Source organism: Pipistrellus hanaki (assembly GCF_964339955.1).
Source record: "Pipistrellus hanaki genome assembly, chromosome: 7".
Classification (NCBI taxonomy): domain Eukaryota; kingdom Metazoa; phylum Chordata; class Mammalia; order Chiroptera; family Vespertilionidae; genus Pipistrellus; species Pipistrellus hanaki.
The window spans coordinates 77,816,706-77,829,505 of NC_140509.1; the positions used below are offsets into that span (position 1 = coordinate 77,816,706).

Consider the following 12,800-nt stretch of genomic DNA (forward strand, 5'->3'; position numbering starts at 1 on the left):
TCCATAAAGTATACTCACCGGTTAAACATTAGTTCATTTGACATTGCTTTGCTCATTATTTGTCTTTTAAAGTCCATGTCATTTTCATGCTGAATTAAGGCTGTCAATTTAATGCAATTCGACTAACTTACTTGTAAGAATAACAAAGTACATTTTGATGCTGCATTGCATGATAAAAGCTTTCTGCATCTATCAATAGTTCATGTTACTGTCTTGAGCATGAACCCGAAGATTTTAGATAGCCTTAATATTACTTTGGTGTGCTTTCAAAGTTAATATAAAATGTCTAAACTAAGTATATTTGAACACTAAATTGCATGATAATGTCTTTTTGTACATACTTTATATTTTCTTGAGTATAGAGACAAAGATCAATCACATATTTTAAAATGAAAAATATTGCTTTGGAGTCCTTTCAAGGTAAAGTATACTGTAATGTAAAATATTTAAACATATTTAAATATTTAAATGTATTTTATTTTAAGCTGGTGAGGTTTGAGAGCATGCTAGACTTTAAATGTATAACTATCGCAACACTGGGGTACTTCATTCATTTTAAATGTCATATTTCTTCATAAGTTTCATCCTTAAATAGTTCAACTGTGAGTCAAATTGTAGTCACATTAACATGGGAGCTCTTTTTGATGTGTGAACTTTTGAGGTAGGTATTGCTGAATTAAGAGGCACTGCTGGGAACTGATTGGTTTCTTACTAACCTAAGTGCACACTTAATTGGAGCACAGGATCCGGGGCTGCTGCTAGCCCATACGGTGCCTGTGTGCACATCAGAAATACACGCCCAGTCTCTCTGGGTGGACACACGCGTACCAGGGCGGACAGCTTGGTGAGCAGTAGTTCCACTGGGTGGGTTTTAGTCCTCACTTGGACAAGGGCCAGGTAACAGCTTTGATTGCCTGTCATTTTTTCCCCCATGTAACATAGTCCTTTCCTTACATTCCTTCGTGTATTCTAACAAGACGTCACGTGGCAGTCACATGAGTTCCCATGCTAGGTCTGGGACTAGAGCTGATTTGGGAAAGACAGTGGGTTGGTTCCTTCTCTGTTTCAAGAACCAGCTAGCTGAGAAGAAAATGGCTCGGCTAGTTCCATATCAGTGTTCACAAATGTACATTTTTGTTGCCTTTTACCATTTTATGGTTCATTATTTTTTTCTTCCTGGGTTATCCTTAATGCTCATTTCATCCTGATCCTCTTTGCATAAAATGGTGAGAAATCAGAGAGCATAATTGGTCTTGTTCCTAATTCCAAGCCTGGCCTGAGCTGTTGCTGTGACTCTCCTGCCCTTTTCACACTAGCAGGTTATATTTCCCTGTAAATCATGGACATACTGCCGCTCAGACGTGCGGGGGGTGGCGTTGTGTGGAGTCAGGGTGTTGCAGTTCCACTAGACTCCAATCACGTGAAATAACCTCTGAAACTGTGGGACTGTGTAGAAATCATTAAGGAGAATTCATGTAACTTCCAGTAGGAGTCACTCCTTTGGAAATACATGAAGACGGAGTGAACATCCATGTCCGCTGTGTCATTTCTCACCAGACTGTCTTCATAAAGGCATGTGCTAACCTTTACAACTAAGCCCGTTTAGAACTTTGTCCAAAGCCCTGCCAGACGTTTAGTTACCCACCCTACGCCACTGTAGCCTTTGGCTGCTTGCCTCTGACCTTTCTGTCTGCCAGCTCCTCCTTTCTTATTTTGCATCTCCAGTGATTCTCCACCCTTCCTCTTCCTTTCCCAGTGCCTCCCTCTGTGAGATGTGGGGCAGCCTGTATCTGCCTTCCATCCCTCAGATGAGAGTATTTCCCATTTACAAAAGCTTCCTACAAAGCTTCCTCTTTCCATTGGCTTCCCTGGCCACAGAAACTGCTTTTCTTGTATGTGAACACACACAGTGTTGTACTTACTTAATGGAGCATATTGGACAACTTTTATCTCATTCCCCTCAGCTCCCCTTAGATTCAGATGTCTGTTAGAATATGGCTATGTAGTTTCAAGTTACAGTTTCCTGTATAGGGGAAGTATACATATATATATTTATACACATATTTCGTGTCTTTATTCTTTTTAAAAAGGACTTAATTTAAAGTATTTTAAGGCACCCAGAAGCAATGCAGACATTAAGGGTGATATCTGTTTTCAAAAGGAGTAACAAATCAGTTTTCAATAGTGAAATAAAGGCACCTGTCATTATTATAAGGATATAACTAGAGGATTGTGGGATGGTTATGATTTTTAAAAAGTTTGAAGGTTCGAATTAAATCAAAACTCAAAATATCTTTTTTAAACAAGGATTCTAAATTATGAGCTGATAAATCTTTTGAAGAGTAGCCTTTTAATCCTCATATCAATTTAGCTACCATTTACTGAGCACTTACTGCATTCTAGGGGCTGTTCTAAGTGAACTGTGCAGAGTAACATACGTCATTCTCACACAGAGGTGTTATACTAGCAAGTGGCGAGGCTAGAATTGTAACTCAGAGCCCACAGTCCAGACAGCCTGACATTACTGCCTCACAAATAAGCAGTTTAACTTTTCATATTATCTCTTTGAAGTGACTATAATACTTTAGTTGTCTTTTGTCTTAATTTCATATTGTGAATATTCATTGAAATACACCATAGCTGTTCATTGTGTTTCTAACTGGGCTGCAGTGTTCTTTAGTCTACAAACTTCATGTCACTAAATTCTATTTTTAGGATAATGACTAAAAAATAGGATTGAAAGCAGTACTACCTAAAGATTAGATACCTATGATATATTGTAAACATTTTAAGATTTTTTTAAAAAGAGACTAGTTTGTCCTTTTCAAAAAATATATATATATTTTATTGATTTTGAGAGAAAGGAAGAGGGAGAGAGAAATAGAAATATCCTTGATGAAAGAGAATCATGGATTGGCTGCCTCCTGCAAGTCCCCCACTGGGGATTGAGCCCACAACCCAGGCCCTTGACCAGAATCGAACCTGGGACCTTTTAGCTCTCAGGCCAGTGCTCTATCTGCTGAGCCAAACCAGCTAGTGCTTAAGATACTTTCTTAAGGCAGTTGTTTTGCTATAGTGGGTATCATTGAAATGCTGCCCCCTTAGGTTACAGTTTGTGAAATGTGCCTTGTGTCCCATCCTGTGGCCTAGATCTCCTTGCTGAAGCAGAACCTGGAGCTGCAGCTTTCCCAGTCCCAGACTTCCTTGCAGCAGCTGCAAGCCCAGTTCACGCAAGAGCGCCAGCGACTCACACAAGAGCTGGAAGACTTAGAGGAGCAACATCAACAGAGACACAAGTCTTTAAAGGAAGCACATGTCCTTGCATTTCAAACTATGGAAGAAGAAAAGGAAAAGGAGCAAAGGGTAAGATTAATGTGACGTCTATTCAAATGAAATCCAGCGGCCTAATAATCATTAGCCTTCAACTTCTTAAGAATGTTTTAACTCGAGGATACTGTGTGTGGCTATATTTCAAGGTGTTTTCCAGTATATGACTTCCTGTATGGGTCACAGTATTTAAATACATACACTAGTTACACACTATTGCCAACAAGTTAGACTAGGGCCAGAATGCTATATCTGTTTTTCCATTATATTGCCAAGTTGATGATGAGACTAATTGTCCATTTGGTTTGTTATAGAGTTAACAATGACTAAATAAGGTTAGCATGGTCTGACTGAGCTATAACCACTATAACTACTTAATACTATTTATGACAGTAGTCTTTCATCAAATTTTTAGTTTTTCTCTTTCAGGCTGGGTCTTCAAAAGGCATGTATTCCAAAGAATTTATATATTTTTCAACCCCAATTTTTTTCCTCACACTTATAAAAGAATGTATAAGACTCACAGAGAAATTACAGGCATTTAAAATAATGCAATCCCCTATGTACAGCCCAAAGGCAATAGAAAAGCAGTGATATAAACAAGTCACTCACAAGATATTTAAATAAAATAGATGCAGTCATATAGAGCCTCCCCATATCCGTTACTTAGTTCTTTGTTAAAATTGTAGTTTGACATTGTCTTACTGTGATTAATTTTGGTGTAGTTTATTTCTTAACACTGTATTTTCCAATTTCTTCTAAGGACTTTATGGTAATTAAGATAAAGAGTGATAGAAAAATACAGTTTTATTATAATACTTTTCAGTATCTATAATCAATATCTGTAATATGCAAAACTGACTGTCACAAAGATGGCAGCACCTGTAGCCACAAGAGGGTGGCGCCCAGTCCCCTCAGCCCCACCGGAGTCCCCCAGTCTTTTCAGCCCTGCCGGGGCAGGAGGAGGGTCAGGGGGGGTGGCAGTCACGTGGTGCTGCAGCTGGACCCGTCCTCAGCCCCTCAGCTGCCCAGGGCTGGCCTGAGGAGCAGGCAAGCCTTGGATGTCAGCTACCCAGCCACCCAGGGCAGCCCGAAGCTCAGGTAACCAGAGCGGGCCGAGGCCTGCGCTGCCGGCAGTGGCAGCAGCAGAGGTGTGATGGGGGCATCACCTTCCCCTGATCGCCAGGTCGCCTCCCGCCCCTGAGGGCTACTGGACTGTGAGAGGGAGCAGGCCGGGCTGAGGGACCCCCCTCCAGAGCATGAATTTTCATGCACCGTGCTTCTAGTATTTGATATTTATAAGTGTCCTCATCTCTTTTTTCCTGATCAGAAGATCTTTTCATATTAATACCCTCATCCTGTTTTTTCTAAGTCTGTGCACAGAGAAGAATTATTCATCAATTTTAGGTGGTTCACCCCTGTTAGCAGTTGTAGAAATGTCTTCATTGAAAACTGCTTTTAGGGTGAGAGTCCATATTCCAATTCAAACACAATATATTGAGTCAACTTGGTTCCGTGGCTATTAGTTTATTGTTTAAAGTGGCTCTACTAGTTTATGTTCTAATGGTGATTATCTCTTATTTAATTTCTTGTAAATGAATAAAAAATGCCTTGTTTTTCTTAAGTAATGATTGGGTTTAGTAATTATTTTGTTTGCAGTTTCCTTCCTGTAGTCTATCATAATAATAATTTGAATATTTTTCTACTCTCGTAGGCTCTTGAAAACCATTTACAGCAGAAACACTCTGCAGAGCTTCAGTCACTGAAAGACGCACACAGAGAATCCATGGAGAGCTTCCGGGTAGAAATGGAGCAGGAGCTCCAGACGCTTCGGTTTGAACTAGAAGATGAAGGAAAGGCTATGCTTGGTACTTTGGATTATAATTTTGTCATATTAATTTGCACATCCTCCTACTTTAAAATTTAACATGAAATCACAATCTTTAAAAAATATATTTGTCTGTAAAATTTCTTTAGATATGCTAAACTTCTTTTTATCCTTGGATCCCAGCTTCTTTACGCTCAGAACTAAACCATCAACATGCAGCTGCAATTGATGTGTTACGGCATAATCATCATCAAGAATTGGCAGCTGCTAAAATGGAGTTAGAGAGAAGCATAGACATAAGCAGGAGACAGGTAGAGAAACATTCTGTTTTGTGCTTATTTCTTAAGTGTGAATAGATTTGAAGGTTCACTATTCTAACAAGTATTTTATAATAACTAGTATTTTCAAGTTATTATTTTTACTATCCAGATTTTTTAGTGCAATGAAGGCTATCATCGGTTTATCTGATAAATGACTTTTATCTAATAATATGACTTTTACTTTATTGGTCTTCAGCTATGTTAAAAGACCAGCCCAAATTTCCTTCTCATCACTAGAAAGTTTTAAATGAGCAACCTTATAATCATGGACGGAAGTTATATTTTCTTCAGGTGGGCTGCTGACATTGAAATCGACAATGTCTAGCTCGGCCTGTAGAACTTTAGAAAACTGACTTCTAAGAAAACGGAAGGAAGTTTATCTTTCAGGCACGATAACTGCATATGGCCTCTGGACATAGTCTGCTTTCTAAGCCATGAGATGTGTGTGTGTGTGTGTGTGTGTGTGTGTGTGTGTTGGGATGGCCTCCGTAGACGTGGGTCCTTTTTAGATTGAAGGACAATGGTGCCAGCATCTTATTATAGACCACGTCACTTGTTGAGTGTGTGAGAGCCCTGTGTTCTAACTTCAGCTTTGCCATTGATTATAAATCTTCCTTGGACAAATCATCTCCTAGGTTTTAGTTTGCTCATCCATAAAATGAGGGAAATGTGCTCTTATGGTCTTTTGGGTCTCTTGTAGCTCTGACATTATTGAAGCTGTAGCCATATAAACACTTACATATATGGAAAGAGAAGAGGACTTGAGGCTTTCTCATTTCGGCGCTTTGCTTTTGAAGTAATGCCAGATGTGTTACATTTGACATCCTGGTGTTCCATTTTCTTTCCCTCAGATAAACACAGAAAGCAAATATGAGAACTTTTAAGAATTATTTGCATTTTGCAGAGTAAGGAGCACATGTGCAGAATAACAGATCTGCAAGATGAATTAAGGCACAGAGAGCATCACATCTCTGACTTGGATAAGGAGGTACAGCACCTTCATGAAAATATAAGTGCCCTAACCAAAGAATTGGAATTTAAAGGGAAAGAAATCCTCAGAATACGAAGTGAATCTAACCAACAGATGAGGTATGTATGCCATTAATTATATCAGGATGAATTTGCAGTGTTATCGGACAGACTGTTGTGATGGTATATGTATATAGCAGTATTGGCCTATTTCTATGATTAGACTGTCTTCTAATAAGATATTGAAGACCACTTTTTAAAAAATATATTTCATTTATTTTTTACAGAGAGGAAGGGAGAGGGAATAGAGAGTTTGAAACATCGATGAGAGAGAAACATCGATTAGCTGCCTCCTGCACATCTTACAGGGGATGTACCCGCAACCAAGGTACATGCCCTTGACCAGAATCGAACCTGGTACCTTTCAGTCTGCAGGCTGACGCTCTATCCACTGAGCCAAACTGGTTAGGGCTGAAGACCATTTTTGACCTTGTTGACTGTTATAATCTAGAACGTAGATGAAATGTTATATTTTGAATGATGTATATGCATTCATCCACTTTGGAAATTGTAGAAAATTAACTAAAATCCTTTAAAAATGTTATTTCAAAAAGCATTAAAGGAGACAACTTTAACAAGCTAGAAGATTAAAGTGAGTAACTTACTTTAGGTTATTTCCATCAGTTTCCTGTACATTGTACCTAAAGCCATTTCAAATCTGGTAGAATATAGAAAGTTTGACTTGAGAATAACATTTTCTTAACTAAAAATAAATTAAACAGGTTGCATGAACAAGATTTAAACAAGAGACTTGAGAAAGAGCTGGATGTCATGACAGCAGACCACCTCAGAGAGAAAAATATCATGCGGGCAGATTTTAATAAGACTAACGAGCTACTCAAGGAAATAAATGCAGCTTTACAAGTGTCGTAAGTCACATTATATTAAAGAAAATTCTATGCCGATAATAAAATGAGGAGCACTGTGTCTTACCTCAGTTTAGCTACTCTTTTGAAGTAATTAAATGATGCTTAGAAAAGAAAACAAGTGTATATTACAGATGGTAATTGTGGTATGACATTTTTTAATTAGGGTAAGTCAGTTGAACGATTATGCTTATTAGCTGCTACTTCTGTAATTCAATTAGGACGAAAATTTGTCTAAACATTGTCCCTGAGGATCATAAACTGTCATCCATGGTGAAAACTCAAAACATGTCCCCATATAAAGTTAAGTAAAAAGAGCATATGGTGACCAGTAGATCATACTAATAATACATATTTTATTAAAAAAAGGTCAAAAGATCTTTAAAAAACAAATACAAAATATTAATGAGAGTAGTTTACTTTAAGGACTAGAATTAGAAAGTACTGGGGGTAAGAAGGGCAAAGACTTCCTTTTTAATGTTATATACTCTACTTAGATATTGTTTGAATTTCCATAATAAGCATTTGCTTTATGAACTACCAGTTGCTATGATTTACACTGACCACCAGGGGGCAGACGCGGAGCACAGGAGCTGCCCCTGGTGGTCAGTGCACTGCCACAGAGGGAGTGGTGCTTAACCAGAAGCTGGACTCATGGCTGGCGAGCACAGTGGCTGTGGCAGGAGCCTCTCCTGCCTCTGTAGCAGTGCTAAGCCATCAGCTGGACATCCCGAGGGCTCCCGGGCTGAAGAGGGCATAGGCCAGGCTAAGAGGGCATAGGCCGCACCACCCTCACCCCCTAGTGCACTTATTTTGTGCACCAAGCCTCTAGTTCTAAAATATACATGTGCCTAGTTATATACTTTTGTTTGGCTCCAAACTCTCAATTTACTGATTATTTTTGTCAATTATTTTTAAAAGCAGCATGGGAGGACTATCAACTGAAAACTTTTTAAAATATAGCTTTACACAGCTTTTTAGGCATTTCTATTTTAGGTTTGTGTTGTCTGTGAACAATAAACATTGACCTATATATTCTCAAATCCAAAATAAATAAATTAATTAAAATTAAAATAAAATAAAAAATCAGTGTATGCCTGGGGAGAATCTAACAGTGACCCTGAATAGTAATTTTATATATTCTACTTCTGTCTCTTCTCTTTTTGCAATTACTTTTTAATGGGAACCCATATTTTGAGTAAAAAGACTATATGTATATGCATAATTACCTCAAGGCAGCGTTTCTCTCACACTGCCTTTGGGAATTTGGTTATTTCTGGCTATCTCTGATATTATTGTCTTGATATTTTTAATTGATTCATTTTAACTTAAAAATTTAACAGAAAAATTTAATTATCTCTATAGTGAAACCATAATCACTACTGAAAAATTACATCTATTATTCAAAATAGAGGTTGAGCTATAGTTATATAAATGTAAATCCTGTGAAAATAAAACAGTATTATTAGACTCTAGCTAGCATGATGTTCATGGCCTGCCTGAGTGTTGTGAAACAGGGTAAGAAGTATATATTATGAAGGCTATTTAAGATATATAAACCCAAACAGACTTTCTTCTTCTTGTGATCAGAAAGACTAAAGGGGAACAAGTTAAAAATCATCTGTACCTTCATTTATTCACACCTAAGCATTGGGAAGCAATGCCGGCTAAGAATGTTGTATGAGGCAAGTGAAAAAAGTTAACATGTTGACTAGTGTTGACTTGAAGTGGTATCAAAATAGGACCAAATGTTTTTCCTATTAGAATTTCAGAAGACTAATAATTTTGGAAGGATTCTTGGAAGTTAAATCTATGTCACATTACTTGTTTTCTCCTTTAATGCTTTCCCATTTGTGTTTATGTTGATTCTGTCTCTCTAATTTAATGAATTATTTTTTCCCTTTAATATCCAGCTATCTGGAAAAAAAATTGATGATGTAAGGGTATTTTGTGGAGAAGATGAATTGATAATTTTGTAGGTAAAGAATGTTTAAGCTAAATGAAAACAAATATTAGAATTTAGGTTCAGAGCAGACCTTTATTATGCAAAATGGTAGCTTAGGAATTGTAACTGATTTTAGACTACCTTCTTATTGTTCTAGATCAGCGATTTTCAACAGTGTGCTACAAGGAATTTTTAAAACATGCAATACCTAACTATTTAGTCAGGAACACTGACCTCTTTTCCCTTAGATTGGCAAATAAAATAATGACAACAGGCAACACAACAATAGGAGTTCTGTGCAAATGAATCAAAATGATACCTATTTTTTTTTGTCAGATCAGCAGAAAAATAATACATATTTTGGTGTGCTGCAGAATTTTAGCAATTAGTTTATGTGTGCCATGAGGTGAAAAAGGTTGATTATCGCTGTATTAGAACCAAAGATAGGCATAAATTTAGTGTGTGTGTGTGTGTGTGTGTGTGTGTGTGTGTGTGTGGAGGGGGGTGTTAGTGACCATTAACAACCAAGTATTCTTATTCAGCAGCAAGTAGTTCTTGTTACCTTGCTTTTAATGATAAGGAAAGTACTCCAGTGACATCTTGTGGCTACTCCAGTGTTAAACCCAATGCCTTTTTCTTTGGTTTCTCAAGCTTCTTAAAACCTTTGCGCATAAAATATAAACGTTTTGTCCATAAAATGCCATATTGTGATATAAGCAGGGTCATTTTATGTGAGCTCAGTGGGTCACATTTTCCACTCATTATGCATTGTCACAAAGAACAAAAATAGAGATAGTGGAACCTCACTCTGAACTGATAAAGTCCCACTTAATCTTGAGGCTGTTACTTCCTAACCCACAACTCTTGTCACCCTCACTCCTCCCCACCTCATCTAAAATTAGAACTTTAGCTATGGGACTGGATAGGGGGCCAAATATGTTATCTCCACACCCGTAGGTTGGGCTGAGTTAGTGGAGGAGTTTCCTGAAATCACTAAAATACAGAGATTCTGATACGGCTCTCGAATTAGGGGATGGGCATGGGTCACCAGTTCCTTGAAGACAGATTATCTACAAATACATCCTATTGAGTGAATACATTTTCCTGTGAATCTTCATTAACCATAATTTTTTGAGCTTAAGTTTTATCCTAAAAACAATAATGATTTTTAATTGTTCTAATTATTTAAAATTTCTAAAGTTGAAAGTGCTTTCCCCAAACTAAGCCAGCAGTTTTCATTTGTATCTTCTGAATTCTACCCTGTTCTGAAATTTTAGACCCTTCAGGGTCCATGTCTCCTCTGCTCCTAAATGCAGCCTCTATTCTAGTCTTCAGTGCCTTTGGCCCAGTTACCTTGTCATTTCAAATCCGCAGACTAGGCCTCAAAGGACATGCAGTTCTCTTACCTGATAACCCTTTTTTACAGTTCTTATGGATTAGCTGATAACAGCATTTTAAAACTGAACTTCTTATAGACCAGGAAGGGATGATTTCATATGTGTGTCCCTTGTTTCCCTTTCCTCTGTATTTTTTTTTTCTTGTCCCCTTTGTATATGTTACCAAGCCTTATGTCATAACACAATATTGTGTTTGTGGTAGGTCCTAATACGAAGCCTGCATTTCCAGCTAATTTGGTAGCATTCAGCATATCGTTTCTTCTGCAGAGCTTACTTTACCTCAACCCCTTATGGAATGGCATAAAATGAATGAATTATCAAAAAAGTACACAGCAAAGCCTTAAATATCATCTAACCCTGGAGGGTTTTAAATAATGCTTTAGTTCTTGAAACAGTCCTATCATTACCCTCTAAAATTTTAAGGGAAAAGTTTTGGTTTTTAGTTTTTGTGTGTATTCAACTGGACTAATATGAAAAACTGTAGGTATTACCAAATCATCATACTGAGCTAAAGATTTTCTTGTTTTTAGACTAGAAGAAATGGAAGAAAAATATCTAATAAGAGAGTCAAGACCAGAAGATTTACAGATGATTACAGAATTAAGAGCCATGCTTACAGAAAGAGACCATGTCATAAAGAAACTAATTGTAAGACATTTTGTTTTTGGTGTAACCATGTAGCAAATCAATACACTGTTGACTGGGAAAACATGGGGAAATATTTTAAAGTAATGCTAAACAAAAATTGGAAGTATAAACTATGTGCATTGTGTTTGAAAGTTTATTAAAATGTTATGAACAAGGGAAAGAAACTCTAAGTAATTTTAACATTTAAATTTGGTGCTTCCTTTTTCAGTATTTTTAGTGCATATCAAATGTTTAATAATATGTCATTGTCAGTGTATAGTTAATATACTATTGAAGTGTCTGTATTATACATGCAGAATTAGAATTGGATAGGAAAGACTAGCGCATTCATGCATTCGTCTGCATTGTACACTTGTAGGTTAGTCAGGTAATTTCCTAAACTGTGTTCCATGAAACCCTGTTCCCATGGACAAAAGGTGTCATGATAAAGACTAAGCTACAGGCTCTCTCTTGAAGAGTCTCGGTTCACATTTAGGTGTTAGGGGTTCTGAGAAATCCATCAGGGAAGAAAATACAAACTTGACAAATACACTGTTTCCGTTAAAACCATTATTTCCTTAAGGATAAAAAGTACACGAACATCTTAAAACTCATAAAACATTTCAGAGCCTTCTAAAATTATGTGTTCTGACCAGCAATTGACATGTGCCTTTTACTGCCTCTGACATGAGAAATCTTTCAGAGTAAACTAGATATTGAATACTAATCATTCTGTTTGCTCATCGATCCCTTCAACTAAAAACTTTGGACATTAGTGTGCAAAGAGAGCCTAAGAGCACTTATTTCTGAAGTCCTTTCCCCTTAACATATCTCTTTTAGCATCTACACCTAGATAACAACGAGTCTGTTGTCTAGGCTTAGAAGTTCCTGCCAACAGCAGCAGGCAGTGAATGGGGTCTCTGGGTGAGCCCAGGAGCAGGCATTGGGAAGATAGAGCGTGTGCCATGCTGCTTCTACACATTAACCGCCCAGGTCCCCAGGCACTGTGAGTAGGGCCACCCCTCACAGATTGTTCTGTCCGAAGGCAGTAGGCTCATGGAAAATTACCTTACATTCCAGGCACCCAATTAGCAAGTGCATCACATACATTTCATCTGTGCTCCATAGAAATAGCTATTGATTTTCCGGCTCTTCCAGAGTGTTACAGATAAAATTGTACTTTTCCCTCACAGCAGGAGAGGTCTTAGACTTCAAAGAGTAGAGTAACTTTCCAAAGCAACACAGTTGGTGACAAAACCAGGCATCTAGCCGAGGGTTGTTCCGCTCTCTTCCCACTACACCCCGATTCCGCGGATGAAGAGGCACGTGGGCTAAAGTGAGTGATGAAAATGACAGTGGTAACTAAGAGAGAGCTGAAGAATCCAGTCCTCCTAGAGCACACTCCTACATCTCACACTGTCCCATTTCCTTATGTTTTCTCCCACCCGGCTGGTTCTTCAG

General features: G+C 37.8%; 1 protein-coding gene across 9 annotated transcripts in view; it reads left to right on the plus strand.

Annotated features, from left to right (window-relative positions):
* FAM184A (family with sequence similarity 184 member A) overlaps positions 1–12,800 on the plus strand; it is a 69,367-nt gene that overhangs the window by 51,085 nt on the left and 5,482 nt on the right. For 5 of the 9 annotated variants that reach the window (XM_084889934.1, XM_084889932.1, XM_084889929.1 and 2 more), the window contains 6 exons: positions 3,151–3,363; positions 5,042–5,195; positions 5,339–5,466; positions 6,380–6,564; positions 7,227–7,373; positions 11,243–11,360. In XM_084889934.1, coding sequence (XP_084746060.1) covers positions 3,151–3,363; positions 5,042–5,195; positions 5,339–5,466; positions 6,380–6,564; positions 7,227–7,373; positions 11,243–11,360 — 945 coding nt within the window. The remainder of the gene's footprint in view (positions 1–3,150; positions 3,364–5,041; positions 5,196–5,338; positions 5,467–6,379; positions 6,565–7,226; positions 7,374–11,242; positions 11,361–12,800) is intronic. The other 4 variants (XM_084889933.1, XM_084889930.1, XM_084889935.1 and 1 more) reach the window with 1 other exon arrangement.